The sequence below is a fragment of the Schistocerca cancellata genome, chromosome 5, assembly GCF_023864275.1.
Source record: "Schistocerca cancellata isolate TAMUIC-IGC-003103 chromosome 5, iqSchCanc2.1, whole genome shotgun sequence".
Taxonomy (NCBI): Eukaryota; Metazoa; Arthropoda; class Insecta; order Orthoptera; family Acrididae; genus Schistocerca; species Schistocerca cancellata.
The window spans coordinates 485,626,641-485,647,976 of record NC_064630.1 but is presented as its reverse complement, the minus strand read 5'-3'; the positions used below and the strand labels follow the sequence as shown (position 1 = coordinate 485,647,976).

Genomic DNA, 21,336 nt, shown 5'->3' with positions numbered 1-21,336 from the left:
TATCTGTAGTCTGTTAGAAGTTCAAGTTAAATTCAAATAACTGGATCAGATCTATGAAGTAGCCCCGTTGCGTGATTCATGCTTTCGTGAGACGCAGTTTCTTCGCGTGTCTGCAAATACCCGTATCCCAACAATCGGAAGTGCCGGCGCGTTCAGAGAGGTTGAGCGAGCATCCGCTAGGAGCGCTGCGAGCAGCCGGCGCGCCGCAGCCTGCGCGTGGGGCGTGGAGCAACAGTGGCCACTCAAGAGTCAGTTTTGCTTCAGACGCGGTAGCGACAGCAACGGGCTATCGCGATGCTGGTGACGGAACCGAAGACGCCGCAGCTCTTGCTGGACTCCCCAACACTGGCGCGCGTCGAACGAGCGCGCATGCGTCAGGAAGGCACCGCAACGCGTTCCGCATGCTGCCAGGTATTTCTCACAAACATTTAACGCTTGTTTCTTCAATGCTATAATTAATTACACGAAATGGAAATCTTAGTCGAATGTATTGACTGGCTGTTGGAACGTTGTTAATCTGTACGATGATACAAATTCGACGATGGTTTTATAATACTAGTTGGATTTTCGACAGTTATGTAGCAGGGCCTTTATAAATCTCTTGGTGAAACATTTTTTTTTCTGTGCAAGTTTGCACTAACAGTATTTCTACTAATTCTGTGACTATATATTTTGTATTTATGACTGAGGAATACCAGCAAATAGCGAGAGCATGTGTTTACGCTAGGAAATACAGTGTGCATAACGCGTAATTGTTGGCGCTGTTTTGTGAACGTTTGTATTTGTAGCTATTTCCAGCGTTAGCGTATTGTCACATTCCTTTCGCTATTCGGAAAGTTTTGAGTAAACTGTTCTAAGGTGGTGACTCAGTGTACTTTTTTTTCGGGAAAGGGAAACGGTAAATTTTACTTATTCTTAGGATTTCATGTTTCTCAGATCGACAGAGACGGAAAAACGAAACACAATTTCCTATTTTATTTGTATATTTTCAAATTTGTTGCACGCCTCCCAAGTAACGATGTTACGAATGGATACAATTCATAAGTATATTAAACTGTGTAAGGATTAGTAAATTGCCCATTTGGATGCGTTATGAATGATAATTTCATACCGAGCAAATAAATTACTCAAGGACGTATTTTATCAGTGTTCCAAAATTATACGACGTCGGTGTAGTTTCTCTACAAATGTCTTTTTAAATCTGCTAAATATACAACACCATCTTTCAAGAAGGACAATGAAAGCTGGCCTGCTAGCTGGCAATCTCATCAACTACTCTTGCCTGCAACATCTTCCTGGTTGTTGCCGTTTGCGGATACATTTTTCAACGGGGTCGGCACAATGAATGTGTATCAGGAATGTGCCATTCCAGTGATGTTGGAGTTTCTAACTTGCTCGGTTATAATACGCATAGAAGGTATGTTTCATCCTTGTATGAGTACTTGTTTCTTGTGTTACAGCGAATATATAGCACTTAAACTTTACAATTTATGCAAAGAGCAACCGATGAGACCTGCATGAAGACAGAGAGGTCTAAAATCGCGAAACAGCCCTCATTCTTAATGTTCTCCTTGTTTCAATTTGTTATGATATTGGTTTACTTAAAGTCATTGTGCAATAACGAAAAAATGTGTAGCGTAATTATCCGACTTGAGCAAATCGCATCCACGATGTCATATAATATTTGTTTTTATTATCAGGACCGTTTTCGAGCTGTCGCTTCACCTGAGCACATACTTTAAACCAATATTATTTTCTGAGTCCACATCGTTTTCTAATTTCTGACTTCACTTCATATTTTCCAAGAATAGTAAGTCAGGTTATTTTCGAGCTTGGATAGTCTTTGGTTATATGGCTCTGAGCACTATGGGACTTAACATCTATGGTCATCAGTCCCCAAGAACTTAGAACTACTTAAACCTAACTAACCTAAGGACAGCACACAACACCCAGCCATCACGAGGCAGAGAAAATCTCTGACCCCGCCGGGAATCTAACCCGGGAACCCGGGCGTGGGAAGCGAGAACGCTACCGCACGACCACGAGATGTGGGCAGGTTATATGGAGTTACTTGTTTCCGCGCTGGATGAACTGACATTCCTTCTACATTTTTGAACTTTTCATCTTTATGCTGGCAGCGACGCTACACTTCTCGCAGGAACAGGACTGAATCCATTGCGGAATCAAATCCTGTACCGACTACTGACAAGTCACTGCTAGTAATAAGCCGACTTTAACAGAATGCGTTCCTCGAGCTAGAAATAAATAACTGACTCCGTAAGATGATTTTATTTTTAACAATCAATATGGAAGCGATCATACTCGTAACTTCTGTATTGATGGCTGCAGACACGTGAGTACAATTGTCGACAACAGTCTGTACCACGGCGACAAAGTACCGCGGCTTCGTTTCAGAGAAGTCGGCCTTTGACACCAGACTTCCCGCCTTAACTATTCTGTGGGTGCCTGGAGGCGGCTGGCGAGGAATGTGGGGTGTGTTAATAGCAGAGCCCTTCCCGGCCCCCGGGCAAGCTACCTGTTGCCGACTCCCTTCCTGCGCCGGTAGCGGACGCTAACCACCGTTCATCTAGTGCCTGTCGTAATACAGCAGATATCGAGCTTTTCACCGTTTAGGAGGTATTATAGGCCTTTGTTATGCCTTGGCACTCAATTCTAAGCTCCAAGATTCTGTGCAAGTGTGTCCGATTCACAAATCGCAGGAATGGACTAACAGTCGGTATCTGTATACTCTATGTCGTATACATACAGGTTTTCGCCGCTTTCACTTCTCGTACTTTGACATAATCATTGTATTTGCTATACAGGCTACATAATTTTGTGCGTTGTAACAGTCATCCCAGAAGCGACCGTATTCGTAACTACTAGATGGCTGCAGCAAAGTGTTTTTCTCTGCCTCTTGCTTCGAAAAACGCCGTAAGATGTAATAAAAAGAGTAGTCGGTGATGTATTGCGTTATTCCAAGATATGTTACCGTGGATCACACGTATAGTCAATTTTTACACTTTCAGTCTGTTAGCTTGAGGCCTGATGAAGTGCAACCTAGGTCCGAATATAGTGGCGGTGGTAGCACGTCAAAAGATGCACATGTGCGATCGGAACAGAAATCCGCTGTATAGTATATTTTAGTAGAAACCAGAATCTAGTGGAATCCCTTTTCACTGAGCAACGTTGAGGTTAGGTACAGGTCAGGTGGCTTGGTAGGTAAAGTTACGACGTTTCTCTACCTGTAACTTGGTGTGAACACAACATTAGTTCACTAGATATGGTCGTAATGGCAGTGGTGAGCCGTTATCTTCTTCTGATCTTTCCACTTGATTACTAGGGAATTCACACTTCAGCGTTTGAACCAACTTAACGGCTCTTCAAGGGTTCCTAGAATTTAACGCTGACTCCTCAGGACGATGCAACTCTCCATTTTTCACTTTAACAAACCGGCGCGAAGGGGAACACCACTGACAATTCGTAAGGAAGAAATCTAAGGACCGACAAGGGAATTAGCACTTATTCACCGATCACCCATACATTAAATGAAGGCTTCTTCCCCTTCTATTCAAGTGTGAGGCACGGGAATAGTAACTCGTTATAAATCGCTATGCGAGACGTTATCATCCAAATTTTATCCTTAGAGCTTCGTCGGGTGTTGAAGAATATTGTTTTCGTCCTGAAAATAGTTTCTTGGAATTTCCTAATAAGTTTCCGGAAGATGTTCGGCGTCTTTGTCTGAGTGCTAGTTCTTGCTCCAGTTGGACATCTGCTGGAACCATTAGCGCAGTCTCTGCTTTCATACACGCTATGACCCCTGTCAGTCTAACCAGGTATTCCACACACGCACGCACACACACACACACACACACACACACACACACACACACACACTTGGGCAGTTTTCGATGTAGGATGTGAGACTTATCAGCTGACTCTGTAGTGTCGACGTAGCCTACTAAGACATGTCTACGCACTACGTATAGTTGTTCCTGAAGTCGCATATAGAAGCGGGTGGATTGAAAGGCAGAAGAGCTAGTAGAGCACTGCCCCGGAAGATGCGATGATGATGAAAATGTCCGTTGTTCAGACATTGAAACTATCTCTTTGCTGCTTGGGTTTTGTTGTGACGAGATTCTGGAAACACTTTTCGGGCCAGTTCTTGTTAACGTACGTGTACTACCTCGTTCGTTCTGAGTATATGGGAGGTAAGCCTCTTTCAAGTAGCCGGTTTTGGCTCCCCAGGTTTATTTTCGCAATTCTTTATGCCCATTCTGCTACACATACATTAAAGCTGTGTACCGGACCGTCACTCAGATCCACCTGGCTTTCATTTTAGAAATAATGCCTAGGTTTGTTGCTACGGCATTTCCCTCTGATATTCTTTTTTCATTGTGTGCTAATCCAGCACAATATAGAAGAGAGGTTCTGTGAATTTTGGGAAGTAGAGACAGGTAGTGGTACATTTGAAGCTGTGAGGCAGAGGATATATTACTCAATCGTTAAGAATTAGGTGTTCCCTGTGAAAACCAGGGATTCTAACCCGATAACTGGTACGATCTGCAGGAAGTTGTTAACCACGAATAGAAAACTCAAACGAAAGGAGAGGATGCGGCCTTTGGGTAAGAAGGAATTTATGTATTTAATGTCCATGTCTACTGGAAGACCCTCGGTCAAAATGGATGGTAATGATTTCTCTCTTGAAACATTTTGAGAATCCGTGGACTTTAATAGAAAATGTTGCCGCATAGTTACTAGGGTATTTAACAACGTATGTTATCTGGTGAGTATCTGATGCAGCAGCTTGGAAACAAAACTGTCAATGTAGAAGCTTAATTCAATAATGTTTTCGTAATGATCTGAATGTAGCCAGGAAGAGCAAGAATGACGGCTTGATCCGAAGCTATCGAGTACGGTTGTTTAATTTCTTAGAACGCTGAATCAGTGTAGCGTTAGTCGCTAACGTGATAACAGTTTATGCTCTCCCTGCAATTGGCGTGATTCACCAGCTAGCTCTTTCCAGTATGTAGCTACACCGTTGCTGGCGCTATTTCCGTCTTTCACGTATCAGTTTTGAGAAATACACCTTCAGTTTGATAAACTATAGGCAGTCAACTATTTTCAAAGCACAGTGGTCGCTTGTGGAGATCTCTTCAGGAGCTCCACCCAGTTTGTAGTTCCTATCGATTGGTCGCATGGGCAACTAAATAAATCGCAGTTTTTAGTTTCACTACAACAGAATGGGCGCTTTTATTGTCAAAGATGATCTGTTTCATCTCATTTGGTCATTAGTAAGGAGAATCAATACACCATTAAATGAAAACACGTGATGCCCGACACATGAGCCCGTATCTTTTCGATTTGTCGCACACGGTTCAGGTTTGCGACAGATCGCATGTGCCATATCCTTGGCGAAAACTGCTCTTCCTTCCTGTGCAAAAGCGACGCTTATACGCAGCCGCGGTGTTCGGCGGATATATTCTGTAACGTCTGTCATCAGCGCGTTTGGTTCATTCAGTATCTTTCAATTTGTCTCCGTAAAGTTGTGCCAGAAAACTTTGGTGTTTTATTCTCTAAAGTAGGGTCGATTGCAGGATTGTATGGCTGCAGTTTCGCTGCTTTTCTTTTTTCCTGCTGTAACCATATTAGGTTGCCGTAGTTATGAAACGGACAGAAAACAAAATAACAGTCTGCATCAAACCAATATTTGTACTAAAGTCCGTAACAACAGATTTGCGATATTTTTCCCTTAATGTTTCACTGCAATGTTGTCAAATTACTAATTTTCATTAAGGAGTATGTCACCTGTTCGAATAGATTTCTCGACTGCAGCCGGTCGTCGTAAACGTCACTCCACGGTATTTCAACTGGACACTGGCCAGTCATCCTCAGGTGAGCCATGGAAGACTGACGGCTGAAATCTTCGATGACTCACCTGAAGAGGACTGGCAGGGGTCCAGTTGAAATACCGTGGTGTGAAGTTTACGACGACCGGCAAAATCAAGTAATCTTTTCGAAGATTCAGTTCGCCGGGAAAATTTTAAATTTCAAAGTGTGTCACCTCTCTCACATCTGATACCGTAATAAATTTTACGCACGGCAAACAATTAATTCAATTCTCAATATGTCAAGGCCTGGTTTTGTTGTCACCACAGCTGTTATTAAAACATTTAATGTTTTCAAAAATTTAACGAAAATAGATATGTGCTGAAAACCCCCATGCATGCTATCACCTCGCTGTTGAGGTACAGTTATGCGTCGATGGGAAGACGACCGACTGGAAGTGACGGACAACAAGCGCCGTGTGGTAAAGCCCACAACTCGGCCGTGGCGAACTTCCTTCCAGCAATGTTGATGGTACGAGGTCCTTACTCTTCGTCGCATAGGTCACAGCCCTATGACGCGTGGATTCTTACTCCGACGAGAGGACCCTCCAATGTATGATGCTTGTAGCGTGCAGATCACTATGCGCCACCTTTTGTTGGACAGCGTTTTATTTTACGACCAGTGGTCCGCGGCGGATTTTCTGGCGGTTCTGCAATCTATTTCAGACAATAATCAAACGAATCTGGCTAGAGTTTTAAAGTTTTGTGAATTGTCCAACGTTTTTACGTTTAGGTTCAAATGGCTCTGAGTACTATGGGACTAAACATATGAGGTCATCAGTCCTCTAGAACTTAGAACTACTTAAACCTAACTAACCTAAGGACATCACACACATCCATGCCCGAGGCAGGATTCGAACCTGCGACTGTAGCGGTCACGCGGTTTCAGACTGAAGCGGCTAGAACCGCTCGGCCACACCGGCCGGCTTTACGTTTAGGGAGAAGATTTTAATTTGTTCACAGGGTGACTGGCTCGCCCATATTTGAAGTAAGTGGCCAACCAGTCACATTTTCCTGTGCATTCCTTTAGCTCCTTTCTCGTTTTACTTGTGTTTTATTCTCATGTATAGCATCTTTAATTCTTTCTCGCTGCGCGGGCTAGCCGCGCTCTCTAAGGCGCCTTGTCACGGTCTGCGCGGCTGCCCCCGTCGGAAGTTCGAGTCCTCCCTCGGGCGTGGGTATGTGTGTTTGTGCCGCGCGGGATTAGCCGAGAGGTCTGAGGCGCTGCAGTCATGGACTGTGCAGGTGATCCCGGCGGAGGTTCGAGTCCTCCCTCGGGCATGGGTGTGTGTGTTTGTACTTAGGATAATTTAGGTTAAGTAGAGTGTAAGCTTAGGGACTTATTACCTTAGCAGTTAAGTCCCATAAGATTTCACAAACATTTGAATATTTGTGTGTGTGTGTGTGTGTGTGTGTGTGTGTGTGTGTGTGTGTGCGTGTGTGTGTGTTGTCCTTAGCGTAAGTTAGTTTAAGTAGTGTGTAAGCTTAGGGACCGATGATCTCAGTAGTGTTCCCATAAGATTTTAGCACAAATCTCCAAAATTCTTTCTCGCTGTCTTTGCGTGTATGAGCACATTTTACTCATTCGTTTCTTTTAATTTGTGTTCAAATGGCTCTAAGCACTATGGGACTTAACATCTGAGGTCCCCTAAACTTAGAAGTACTTAAACCTAACTAACCTAAAGACATCACACACATCCATGCCCGAGGCAGGATTCGAACCTGCGACCGTAGCAGCCGCGTGGTTCCGGACTGAAGCGCCTAGAACTGCTCAGCCACAGCGGCCGGCTTTTAATGTGTGTAAGGGCGCACCGTAACACACACCAAACACAAACAATCCACGCACACGCTCTCGCTTGTTTGATAAATGCCGGTTCAAACAAATTCTTACAGTTAACGAACTTCTGTTTGTTGGTGTTACTGTCCCTTTCCACCCATTTGATTTTCACATTATTTCAGCATGTACAATCACCGGCAAAAAGACCATCTAATCCGTCATAACTGAAGCTCATTTATTGCAACCGCTTCTTGTTGCTGAAATGTTTAAAACAGATGTTCTCAATCTTATATCTGGTCCATTGTATGTGTGAGCGGCAGTCAAATGAAAACCGGACACCCGCCAACGGGCACAAGGAATGGTTCCGTTCCAACGTAATCGCCACACGTGCTAAAATCTTTATCCCACTGGGGGAAGAGACGATAAATTTCTGTTTCGTAAAACGCTGTTGGCCGCTAACGGATCCACATCCGCACACGCTCTTGCTCTTCCTCGTCCGACTGAAACCGACGACCAAGTACGTCTTTCGTCAGGTTGCTAAAGATGTGAAAACCACGCGGTGAAAGAGCCGGGATGTTTGCAGTGAATAGCAACCAAATCGCTGAACCGTAGCCTTTGTCCGATTGACAGTGTGGGGGGTGGGTGTTATCGTGGAACAGGATGGTTCCGCCGACAGCATTCCGACAGACCGAGGGTAAACGGCAAAGCGAACAGTGGACACATCCCACATCTCCCCCCGATAGAGAAATCCAAAGCTGTTCACATAAGTTTCGGTAAGGTCGTGATCTCTTTCTTCCACTGCACAGTCCCTTCTTCTCTTCCACTTCCTTGGGCTTGGAACCACAATCAGTGCGTAGCGCTCTGAAGTGAGTTTGCATAAACCACGACGCGTCCTAAAGTCAAAACGCCTAGGAATGTTGTCAGACGGAATCATCCTGTTGCAATATAACGCCCACCCCGATACTCCCAATCGGACGAAGGCCACTCTTCAGCGTTTTGATTGGGAAACACTGCAACATCCCCCATACAGCCCGCAACTTTCACCGTGCGATTTTTACATGTCTGGCGACCTGAAGATAGACTTGCGTGGACCTTGGTTTCTTTTCGGAGAGGAAGTTCAAGAGTGGGTGCGGCTGTGGATTCGTCAGCGGCCGACCGCGTTCTACGAGACAGGAATTGATCTACATCTACATACATACTCCGCAATCCACCATACGGTGCGTGGCAGAGGGTACCTCGTACCACAACTAGCATCTTCTCTCCCTGTCCCACTCCCAAACAGAACGAGGGAAAAATGACTGCCTATATGCCTCTGTACGAGCCCTAATCTCTATTATCTTATCTTTGTGATCTTTCCGCGAAATGTAAGTTGGCGGCAGTAAAATTGTACTGTAGTTAGCCTCAAATGCTGGTTCTCTAAATTTCCTCAGTAGCGATTCACGAAAAGAAAGCCTCCTTTCCTCTAGGGACTCCCACACGAGTTCCTGAAGCATTTCCGTAACACTCGCGTGTTGATCAAACCTACCAGTAACAAATCTAGCAGCCCGCCTCTAAATTGCTTCTATGTCCTCCCTCAATCCGACTTGATAGTGATCCCAAACGCTCGAGCAGTACTCAAGAATAGGTCGTATTAGTGTTTTATAAGCGGTCTCCTTTACAGATGAACCACATCTTTCCAAAATTCTACCAATGAACCGAAGACGACTATCCACCTTCCCCACAACTGCCATTACATGCTTGTCCCACCTCGTATCACTCTGCAATGTTACGCCCAAATATTTAATCGACGTGACTGTGTCAAGCGCTACACTACTAATGGAGTATTCAAACATTACGGGATTCTTTTTCCTATTCATCTGCTTTAATTTACATTTATCTATATTTAGAGTTACCTGCCATTCTTTACACCAATCACAAATGCTGTCCAAGTCATCTTGTATCCTCCTGCAGTCGCTCAACGACGACACCTTCCCGTACACCACAGCATCATCAGCAAACAGCCGCACATTGCTATCCACCCTATCCAAAAGATCATTTATGTAGATAGGAAACAACAGCGGACCTATCACTGGGGAACTCCACATGATACCCTCACCTCCGATGAACACCCACCATCGAGGACAACGTACTGGGTTCAATTACTTAAGAAGTCTTCGAGCCACTCACATACTTGGGAACCAATCCCATATGATCGTCTCGTCTCGCAGTGGAATAAATGTATTAATGCCTGTAGTGACTATTTTCGAATGGAACCATTCCCTGGTCCCGTTGTAGCGGGTGTTCGGTTTTCATTTAATTGTTCTCTATACTTAAAATTTAGGGAAAAACGATTGAAACACACGGTACAAGTGCTTTAATATTTAGCCAGAAGTGGTTCACAATATGAGTGTGGGTCTGAAATATCACCGCCCTTGAATCAAAATGAAGAATGTTTCGTCTGATGGCGTCGTTCTTATGAAGAAGACATTCTTGAGGATAGCTTTTCCCCCGGAAGCGTATTTTATGCGGGAATGCGACTTAGCGACTTTCCCGCGTGGGCGCAGTCAGAGGAGGCGGTGTCGTCTGGGAGGTCGAGCAGCGAATGAATGAATCAGCACGCAGTTGCGTCTCGCGTGACGTCGTCAGCTGACTCAAGCGGCGAGCCCATGACCCTCCCACTTACAGATGTCGGCGTTGATCAACGCGTCACTGACACCACGACACACTGCCGATGGCCCGCATCCCAGGCATCTCTTGTCAGGTCCAGCCGCATGGCGCCGGTCGATGTCACCGCGTCTCGTTTCTTTGCCACTAGCACCCGCACTCATGCAGACCACAACTGGATAACAAACGTGTTTATCTCACTTTCTGTCTTCGATAGCAAGTGAGGTGGTGCATTTGTTAAGATCCCACATTAATCCACAGGACGAGAGGCTAAAATTCCTAGTGGCGTTGTCCTGATGCTCACTATCTGATCAAAGGTATCTGGACTACTACTAGTGGACATTAATATGCGCCGGCCGGAGTGGCCGAACGGTTCTAGACGCTACAGTCTGGAACCGCGTGACCGCTGCGGCCGCATGTTCGAATCCTGCCTCGGGCATGGATGTGTGTGATGTCCTTAAGTTAGTTAGGTTTAAGTAGTTCTAAGTTCTAGGGGACTGATGACCTCAGCACTTAAGTCCTATAGAGCTCAGAGCCATTTTAACCATTTGACATTAATATGCGGTGTGTCAACCAATCGCCATTATCACGTCGTGAACTCTGGTGCGGATGCTATCACTGATGTGTCTGGTAGAAGAATGGCAGTCCATCCTTCCTCAAAAGTCGAAAACACAGAACGCTGGGGTTTGGAGGGAAGTCCACGTTCTAACTCACGTCCACAAACCATTGCCCCACAGATGCCGTTTTATGACAGGGTTCACAGCCATGCTGATACAATCATCGTCTCTGAACTATTCCTCTACTGTACGCTGCACAGAATGCTGTAAAAATATGTTCATATCCTTCTGCAATTGGCGTTTTCCCAAGCGCAGAACGAGACCACACACCGACCGCCGAAAACAGTCCTTCCATACCATAATACTATCTATTATTCAAAAACAGTCTTAATCGCATTTATTATTATTATACCGCCAACCGGTTCAACCCGACGTAGGGGTCATCTTCTGGGCGTTTACACCATTGGTCGACAGCTGGTGGTGTCACTCCTGTCTACATAAGTTTCCTGCTGTTATACAGGTTATTACAAAAAGGTACGGCCAAACTTTCAGGAAACATTCCTCACACACAAATAACGAAAAGATGGTTTTGCAGTCAGTGCAATGTTTACAAATGCGCAGTTGGCAGATGCCCATTTGATGTATGGATTAGTACGGGGCAATAGCCGTGGCGCGGTACGTTTGTATCGAGACAGATTTCCAGAACGAAGGTGTCCCGACAGGAAGACGTTCGAAGCAATTGATCGGCGTCTTAGGGAGCACGGAACATTCCAGCCTATGACTCGCGGCTGGGGAAGACCTAGAACGACGAGGACACCTGCAATGGACGAGGCAATTCTTCGTGCAGTTGACGATAACCCTAATGGTAGCGTGAGAGAAGTTGCTGCTGTACAAGGTAACGTTGACCCTGTCACTGTATAGAGAGTGCTACGGCAGAACCAGTTGTTTCCGTACCGTGTACAGCGTGTGCAGGCACTATCAGCAGCTGATTGGCCTCCACGGGTACACTTCTGCGAATGGTTCACCCAACGATGTGTCAATCCTCATTTCAGTGCCAATGTTCTCTTTACGGATGAGTCTTCATTCCAACGTGATCAAATTGTAAATTTTCACAATCAACATGTGTGAGCTGACGAGAATCCGCACGCAATTGTGCAATCACGTCATCAACACAGATTTTCTGTGTACGTTTGGGCAGGCATTGTTGGTGATGTCTTGATTGGGCCCCATGTTCTTCCACCTACGCTCAATGGAGCACGTTATCATGATTTCATACGGGATACTCTACCTGTGCTGCTAGAACATGTGTCTTTACAAGTACGACACAACATGTGGTTCATGCACGATGGAGCTCCTGCACATTTCAGTTGAGGTGTTCGTACGCTTCTCGACAGTAGATTCGGTGACCGATGGATTGGTAGAGGCGGACCAATTTCGTGGCCTCCACGCTCTCCTGACCTCAACTCTCTTGACTTTCATTTATGGGGGCATTTGAAAGCTCTTGTCTACGCAACCACGGTACCAAATGTAGAGACTCTTCGTGCTCGTATTGTGGACGGCTGTGATACAATACGCCATTCTCCAGGGCTGCATCAGCGCATCAGGGATTCCATGCGACGGAGGGTGGATGCGTGTATCCTCGCTAACGGAGGACGTTTTGAACATTTCCTGTAACAAAGTGTTTGAAGTCACGCCGGTACGTACTGTTGCTGTGTGTTTCCATTCCATGATTAATGTGATTTGAAGAGAAGTAATAAAATGAGCTCTAACATGGAAAGTAAGCGTTTCCGGACACATGTCCACATAACATATTTTCTCTCCTTGTGTGTGAGGAATGTTTCCTGAAACTTTGGTCGTACCTTTTTGTAACACCCTGTATAGACAGGAGTGACACCACCATCAGTCGACCAATGGTGTAAACACCCAGAAGATGACCCCTACGTCGGGTTGAAACCGCTTGGCGGTATAATAATAATAAATGCGAGTAAGACTGTTTTTGAATAATTGATTAATCATTCTAATCGCTGCTTCATCTCCACAACCATGTTGTCCAAAAATAAGACTTCTTCCTCCGTACTTCACTGTTGCCACAGCAGACCATGGCAGGTTAAGATTCCCCAGGCATTCGCCAGACCCAAACACTTCTATTGGATTGCCGTAGGGTACAAGCGTGAGTCGTAACTCCAAATCGCCCTTTACTCCAAAGTGCCCTTTCACTGTCCAGTTGTGTCACTCTTTGCCGCACCTCAAACATCGCTTACCACTGACTACAGAAGTGTGTACTTGAATAATGTTAACAAAACCAGCAGCTGTATTCGAACCCAACGTCGTTTATTCTTTCTAACAAATGCTACCAGTTTCGACACTATGGGGTGTCGAAACTGTTAGCATGTGTTAAAAAGAATAAACGATGCTGGATTCAAATACAGCCGCTGTTTTTTTAACATTATTCAATTACTTCCTGTCTGGCTGTAGTCCCACTTTCCTTGATGGATTACCACAGATAGGTATGCGTGGCTTGTGAGCAGTTGCTTGACCATAATAATCCATTCTTTTTCAAAATGGTTCAAATGGCTCTGAGCACTATGGGACTAAACATCTGTGGTCATCAGTTCCCTAGAACTTAGAGCTACTTAAACCTAACTAACCTAAGGACATCACACACATCCATGCCCGAGGCAGGATTCGAACCTGCGACCGTAGCGGTCGCGCAGTTCCAGACTGAAGCGCCTAGAACCGCTCGGCCACTGAGGCCGGCCCATCCCTTTTTAACAGTCTACGCACAGTCATTGTGCTAACTGTTCTACTTAGTGGTACTTCTGGAACCCACGAGTGATTGCTTGCGCTTATTTCATGCGATATTTTACAACTATCCGCAGCGATGCACAACGGTCCTTGTCAATCACTGCGTGAGCTTTACCTGGTCTTGGTTTAGCTATGGTTGTTCCTCTCGCATCCACTTCACAATGGCTTCACCAGCTATAGGGTTGGACAGCTACAGAAGGCCCCCCCCCCCGCCCTCCAAGTGGATTTGTTACTCCGAGTACATCGATTGACTAGCCTGCGCTCGAAGCCACTGACCTTACAGCTTCTGTGCTAACAAGACAGTCCTCCTCGCCTCCTTTGATATTTGCGGGTCCTGATATCTGGTGCTCAATTCCGCATTACACAGGGGTGTCCAGATGGTTTTTCTCAAATAGTGCATTTACACCGCAGTTTCTGTGAATCGATTCCAACAGATTCCACAAACGGACAAGTGAGTATTCGTCGGCTTTGTTGCTGGCACTCACGTGAAAACTCGAGCAAGATATGAATTTGCTTGCCGTAAAGCGTAAGCTTACATGGCACATCCGGACCCTCCGTTATTCGGTGCCGTCAGCCCCAGCTCACTGGGTAAGCCCGCCCGCGATATGTCGTGTTCTCGGTAGTGGCTGAGTGCGTGGCGACATTCCTCAGATCGCTGGCGACACACCTGGCGAACCAGAGAGAAGCACGTGCCTCTGTTTGCGACAGCGACTTCACGCTTAACAGTAAGCATAACGCGAACGGTAGATTTATATATAGTGGAGCGGACTTCCTATCTCACCAATTAAAATAACGTTGTAATCGCACTACTAAGAGAAAGATAAGCTATTATAGAGAGTTAAGCATTTTAAGCGTATTCTTGCTGTCGTTGAATGGTAGTCGCAGTCACATATTTGTCTCTAGTTTAGGTAAAACATGCGTCAATGTCTTTCAAATTTTTTGCATATTAATTTGGCGCAAATGATTTTGGAACTTTGTGCTAAGGGCTTATGGGACCAAACTGCTGAGGTCATCGGTCCCTAATCTTACACACTACTTAACGCAACTTTAACTAACTGGACGACACACACACACCCATGCCCGAGGAAGGAGTTGAACCTCCAACGGGGGCAGCCGCGCGGAGCGGGACAAGACGCCGCAGACCGCGCGCCACATATGATTTCTCAGTATCAGTAAACAGCAGTATCTTGCATTGATTGAATACAGAAAGGAGGTATTTGTCGTTTCGAGTCTATTATCATAAAAAGGGAAGTGAAGAAAACTTGCAACTTAGAGTTTGTTTCTCTATGAATGTAACCAACTAGTAATGAAGAAACATCAATCGTATAGAAAGGAATGAAGTAGATTGTACTGCGATATTACTGTGGAAGCAGTATACTTGGAGACGATGCGTGGAAGGAAGGATTGTCGGTAAGCCTCCTTCTGAACTTTGCTCTCTCCGGTTTTCTTGTGTCTTCTTAGAACGTGCGAATTTTTACAGTAAACTTCTCCGGATTACACAACGCTTCTCTTGTAGAGTCTGCCACAGTAGTTCGGTGAGAATCTCCTTAACGCTGTCGCGCTTTTTAAACGAACCCGGGGCGAAAAGCGCCACTCTTCTTTGGGTCACTGTCTCTTCTTGTTATCATATCTGATGGCGTCCCAGACCAATGAGCAATATCCAAGAATTGTTCGAACGAGTGTTTTGTAAGCCAATTCTCTCGTAAGCGAGTAACATTCCCTTAACATCTTGCAATGAATGTAAGCCTGGTACCTGATTTTCCTACCATTATTTTTACAAGTATTCGGTAATGTCACTACTTGTTACTCCAAAGAGTTGCTCTTAGGTTTTTTACATCGTCCGGTGATTTACTATGAACCACCTCATCGAAAACTAGTGGAGCTCTTTGCTTATTTACGCTTGATACGTTACATTTAATCACGTTCAGGATCAACTGCGACTACCTGCACCAAACGTCGGTCTTCTGCAGGTATTCCAGAATTTCGCTGCAGTATACTTCCATTACAGACTACCTACACACAACAACATCGTCTGGGAACGGCTTCCGTCATTGTCCTCTAGATCATTTATTTTCATTTCAAACTTTAACGGCCTTACAACACTCCCTTATGATATTCCCGAAGCCACTTTTATACCTTTGAAGGACATTTTAATGGTTCAGCCTCGGTTGTTGCTTAGGGGTACGAGGAACCTTCCGAAAGTATGTTCCGTCATTGTTTTTTACACAGGAACTTTACTGCCAAAAGAAATACGCCATGGTATCGTGAACTATACACCTTGCACTATTTTTTGACGTAGTCGTCACCGACATTGAGACATCTATCGTAGCGTGCAGTCTGTTTGAAGAAACCTCTCGGAGGAGGCCAGTCCATTACAAGGATACTCGATCATGGTGAAAAATGCGATCGCCATCCCCGAATTGCTCTTCAACAGTGGGAAGCAATAAGATGCTTAAAACGTCAATGTAGACCTGTACTGTGATAGTGCCACGCAAAACAACAAGTGGTGCAGGCCCCCTCCATGAAAAACACGACCACGCCATAACATCACCGTCTCCGAAGTTTCCTGTTGGCACTACACACGCTGGCTGGCAGATGAATTTCACCGGGCATTCGCCATACCCACACCCTGCCATCGGATCGGGACATTGTGTACCTTGATTTGTCATTTCACACAACGTTTTTCCACTGTTCAATCGTCCAGTGCTTATGGTCCTTACACCAAGCGAGGCGTCGTTTGGCATTTACCGGCGTGATGTGTGGCTTATGAGCAGCCGCTCGACCATGAAATCCTGCACGCTTTTGTGCTGTACGTGTCCCTTCACGTTTCCACTTCACTACCACATCGCAAACAGTGAACCTAGGGATGTTTAGGAGTGTGGAACTCTCACGTTCAGACGTATGGCACAAGTGATACCCAATCACCTGACGACGTCGGAAATCCGTGAGTTCCGCGGAGCGCCTCATTCTGCTCTAGGCAGTAGCTGGCAGCACAATGCACCTAATACGAAAAACGTATGTTTTTGGAAGTGTCCGGATACTTTTGATCATATATATATATATATATTCTGATAATAGCTTGATTATATTTAGGTATCGCTTGAAAATGACCCATGCTCGAAACTGTTAGTAATAAATATAGAAGCAGCTCTGGTGGACTAACATCACAATGCAAAACGGTTCAAATGGGTCTGAGCACTATGGGACTTAACTTCTGAAGTCATCAGTCTCCTAGAACTTAGAACTACTTAAACCTAACTAACCTATGGACATCACACACATCCATGCCCGAGGCAGGATTCGAACCTGCAACTGTAGGGGTTCGACGGTTCCAGACTGTAGCGCCTAGAACCGCTTGACCACTCCGACCGGCTCATCACAATGCATTTCATTCAGAAAATACGTCGACGTTGTGTACTTGAAGCAAGTAATTACTGTATTCACTAAGCATTCTAATTTAAATCTGACGCTTGCATCTGTATGTGCTCGCTCTCGGAGCTGCCGAGTCTGTTGCTAAATAGTGGGATATATTAAGACACTTCGGCACCTACAGCACAGGAGAGTGGCCTGTGAAGCCGAAATGGGCCAATCGTGCGAAACTAAATGAAGTAAATACGGGCAATCAAGAGCTGAGGTAGAACCATTACCTTGTGATTCAAAAAGGGCTGTGGTATCCCACGTGAAAAAAAAAAAAGAAAGATCGACTTTTATATCTGTCGATTTCTGAATCCAGTTACAAATGTGGGCCTATAGAAGAAATCGGCCAAGGACAAAGAATTCCGCGCTCGTGGGCAAGTAGTTGGTGCGGCGGAGGCAGCAGCTGATCGCGGGCAGGCCGTCCGAGCGGCGAGCCAGCTCCCCACCTGGCTCGGCGCGAAACGCGATCTGCCGCCCGCGAGCCCTGGGAACGCCACGGCTGGCCCAGCCTCCGACCAGCCAGCCACACCGGCCGTGTGAGAGGACGGCGACGCATTCCACGTTCCACAGCCGACCTCTCAACGTTCACTCGCCTCAGCCCCGTGTGAGACCATTGTTTCCATTACAGAACACGAGAGTGACTACAGCGCCACACTGACCCTGTTTAAGGTGACCTATTCTTGAGATCCGATTCGCCTTGACGGTTATTAGGGCACCTAAATCTACCTTGGAATCCTTTTCTTTTACTACTCTTCATTACTCCTAATGGTAAAGCGGGCCGAGCGGTCTAAGGCGCTGCAGTCATGGACTGTGCGGCTGGTCCCGGCGGAGGTTCGAGTCCTCCCTCGGGCATGGGTCTGTGTGTGTGTTTGTCCTTAGGATAATTTAGGTTAAGTAGTGTGTAAGCTTAGGGACTGATGACCTTAGCAGTTAAGTCCCATAAGATTTCACACACATTTGAACACTTTAGGTAAAGCGGTCTGTTCGAGTACTGGCCCTTTGCAGACTCAGTATCTTTTCAGTTAGACACCAGGCAAGCTAGTGACCTGCTCACATAGCTTATGCGCTAGCTTACGGGACCCGGATCGAATCCGCGCCACGGTTTAACGAGAGCAGCTACACCGGCCAGCCTAAGGTAATTTGCCTCCCTCATTTAGAAAAATGCTAAGCTGGGCCCCAAATTCCGTCTCAGAGAATAAAGGCACGCGAACTGCTTAAGCTTAAGCACACTACCCAGAGACGCTAAGCCAGAATGTTGACCTTTTGCAGAGCGGACTACTGCGAGACGTGCAGCAAGAGACTGAATAAGATTCTGTAAGATGCCGGTGGGCTGTGGAAAAAACTTTGTGTTCTCCAATACGGCAGGTCTTGTCATGGGGGAAATTTCGTCAGAGAGGTCCACCGCATGAGCGTGTAGGGAAGTGATTCCAGTGATGGTTTCCCGTTGCCTTCCACTGATGATGAAATGATAATGAGGACAACACAACACCCAGTCCCTGAGTGGGGAAAATCTCCGACCCAGCCGGGAATCGAGCCCAGGCCTCTTGGAGTGACAGCCAACCGCAGTGGCCGAGAGCTCAGTCCGGGACCTCTCGACTGCTCGGTCGCAGGTTCGAATCCTGCCTCGAGCATGGATGTGTGTGATGTCCTTAGGTTAGTTAGGTTTAAGTGGTCCTAAGTTCTAGGGGACTGATGATCACAGATGTTAAGTCCCATAGCGCTCAGAGCCATTTGAACCATTTGAGCCTTGGCGTGACGGACCGCCGCGCTGACCACTCAACTATCGGGGCGGACATAGGATGTGAAATCATGCCAAATCTAGTGGCTTGGCCTGCTGCGCTAGGTTTCTCGGGTGACGATCCACGGCGCGTAAAGTCCAATCTAGGTCGTGCCACAGATTCTCCATTGTGCTGCAATCCGGAGAGTTTGGTGACGAGGGGAGTACGGGAAAGTCATCCTGGTGCTCTTCGAATCACGCACCTGAGCTTTGAGCTGCGTGACACGTTGCATTGTCCTGCTGGTAGAAGTCACCATGTCGAGGAAGAACAAACTGCGTGTAGGGGTGGACATGGTTCCCAAGAATACGAGCATACTTGTGTTTATCCATCGTGCCTTACAGAATGACAAGATCACCAAGGGAATGCAACGAAAACATCCCCCGGGCCATAACGCTCCCTCCTCCCGCCGGGAACCTTCCGACGATCGTTTCAGGATGTTAGTTTTCTGACGGTTCACGCCGTATCCCCAAAGGCCGTCTGTCCGATGGAGTATAAGACGTGAGCCATCTGTCGCCACTCGATGATGGACGTCCAGTCGCAGTATTGGTGTGGGAAAAAAAGGGTTCAAATGGCTCTGAGCACTATGGGACTTAACATCTGAGGTCATCAGTCCCGTAGAACTTAGAACTACTTAAACCTAACTAACCTAAGGACATCACACACATCCATGCCCGAGGTAGGATTTGAACCTGCGACCGTAGCGGTCGCGCGGTTCCAGACTGAAGCGCCTAGAACCGCTCGGCCACGGCGGCCGGCATTGGTGTGCAGATTCCTACCTTCGTCACCAATGAACAGCAGAAGTCATTGGTGTGTATACATATTCACTGCTAGTTCTGCCAACTGTCCTCTATGAGTGGTAATTGCAAGTTGACGATGAACGTAGGCGGTGGTCACATTGTGACTGGACAGTCTATTATAACACACAGACCAACTTCACGTGATTCGTACACAAATGGCACACGGGACTTCGCTCCCATCGGTTATCTCGACGACTGTGGCGGCAAGGAAGGACATTCGGCCACAAAGTTAAATAAAATAATATTTGCCAATTCTTGAAAAGGGGGACCCCATACAAGACTTTTAAATGTTAGAGAAGATAAGTTGTAGACCAGCAAGCTAGCAGTGGAGGTCATGGAAAACCAGATTGCGTGGGAGGCGGCGAATCAAACAGGTTGGAAGAATTATGACGTAAAGATGAAAAGTCTTTGATTCAAAGGTTGGTTTCAAAATATCACTGTTTTACTGAGATGGGCGTTCGCTCTACCACCAATGGGAACCTGACGAAACCTTTGACCAGACCTGGAGGAAAGGAACTACTTTATTTATGGGACTATATTCCAGAGAAAACTTCGAATGCGTACTGCGTTTGTTTGTATGTATCTGTGTGTGTAATAGCCTGAAATTGATAAGTTGCTCCACGTTTCAGTAGACTGGAGCATTGTGGTGCTTCTGGATACGAGCGTTCAAATGAGACTGCAAGAGGTAAAAAGGCTGGTAGGGTATCAAAAACAAAAAAAATATAATCCCCATGCGACAATGCCAAGTTGCAGCCTAAGAATGCTGTTATCTTCATTATCGTACAAGCGGAATTCCAACAAATATCTGAAGTGCCTAATTTTTTTGATATATGACGACATCTTAAGTGGATTTCATTGTTGCAGTTGTCCAATTTATTGTTCTTAGCCTACTGTAGTTCACAGCAGGGATTCGGGTTTATTTACGGGGTCGATGCTGAACTTTTGATTCTGTTGGGTGACATCCCAGATAAACAACGAGGGGTAGAGCTGTCCGGTACAAAAGTATTGAGGAGTAGCACAAAACAGAGTAGCCGGGAACTTAACGTCTCAACTGGGGAACAGGTAGTAAACGGAGTGAAAGAGATAGGTACTATACTAAAATTAACAGTCTCACAGAACTATTTCACTTTCAGAAACCGTGTGTACAAGGACACAATTTATCAATGGGAAATTGAATTGTTCGTTCACTAGCTAATATTCCCCTAAACAATAGTAATAATCTTTTTTTCAAAACCATCCTCAATTGGCTAATAAGCTTCTTTATTACCGCAGATATGTAGACAACTCACCTAATTTTATTTGAAAAAAAAAAAAAAGAAAAGGAAATAGACACATTCGACTCACAATGAAATAACTTACAAATAACATCACGTGTACAGTGGAGCACGATCAACATAACCGAATACATTTCTAGACCTCGAAATCCACAAGATAGAGCAACACACTCACTGAACATATTCCTGTGAAAGATAATCACAGACTGCGTAAATCACAATAGTTCTTTCCATCCAAAAACACAAGAGAAAGCATAATTATTTAGTCGACAATATTTATATTAAAAAGCTGTAAGCCGCTGGGGAGTTTCGAAATAAGTTTATTTTTATTTTTTTTAAGTGGTGGACACAGCAAACCTTCATGAGAAGGTATTCGAAATTACAATTGATAAATTGCAGG

The 21,336-nt window shown here is 45.6% G+C and overlaps 1 protein-coding gene across 1 annotated transcript in view; it reads left to right on the top strand.

Annotated features, from left to right (window-relative positions):
* Positions 1–265: 265 nt before the first annotated feature.
* LOC126187613 (uncharacterized) overlaps positions 266–21,336 on the top strand; it is a 200,434-nt gene continuing 179,363 nt past the window's right edge. Inside the window, exon 1 of the mRNA XM_049928805.1 lies at positions 266–411. Coding sequence (XP_049784762.1) covers positions 295–411 — 117 coding nt within the window. The 5' untranslated portion in view covers positions 266–294. The remainder of the gene's footprint in view (positions 412–21,336) is intronic.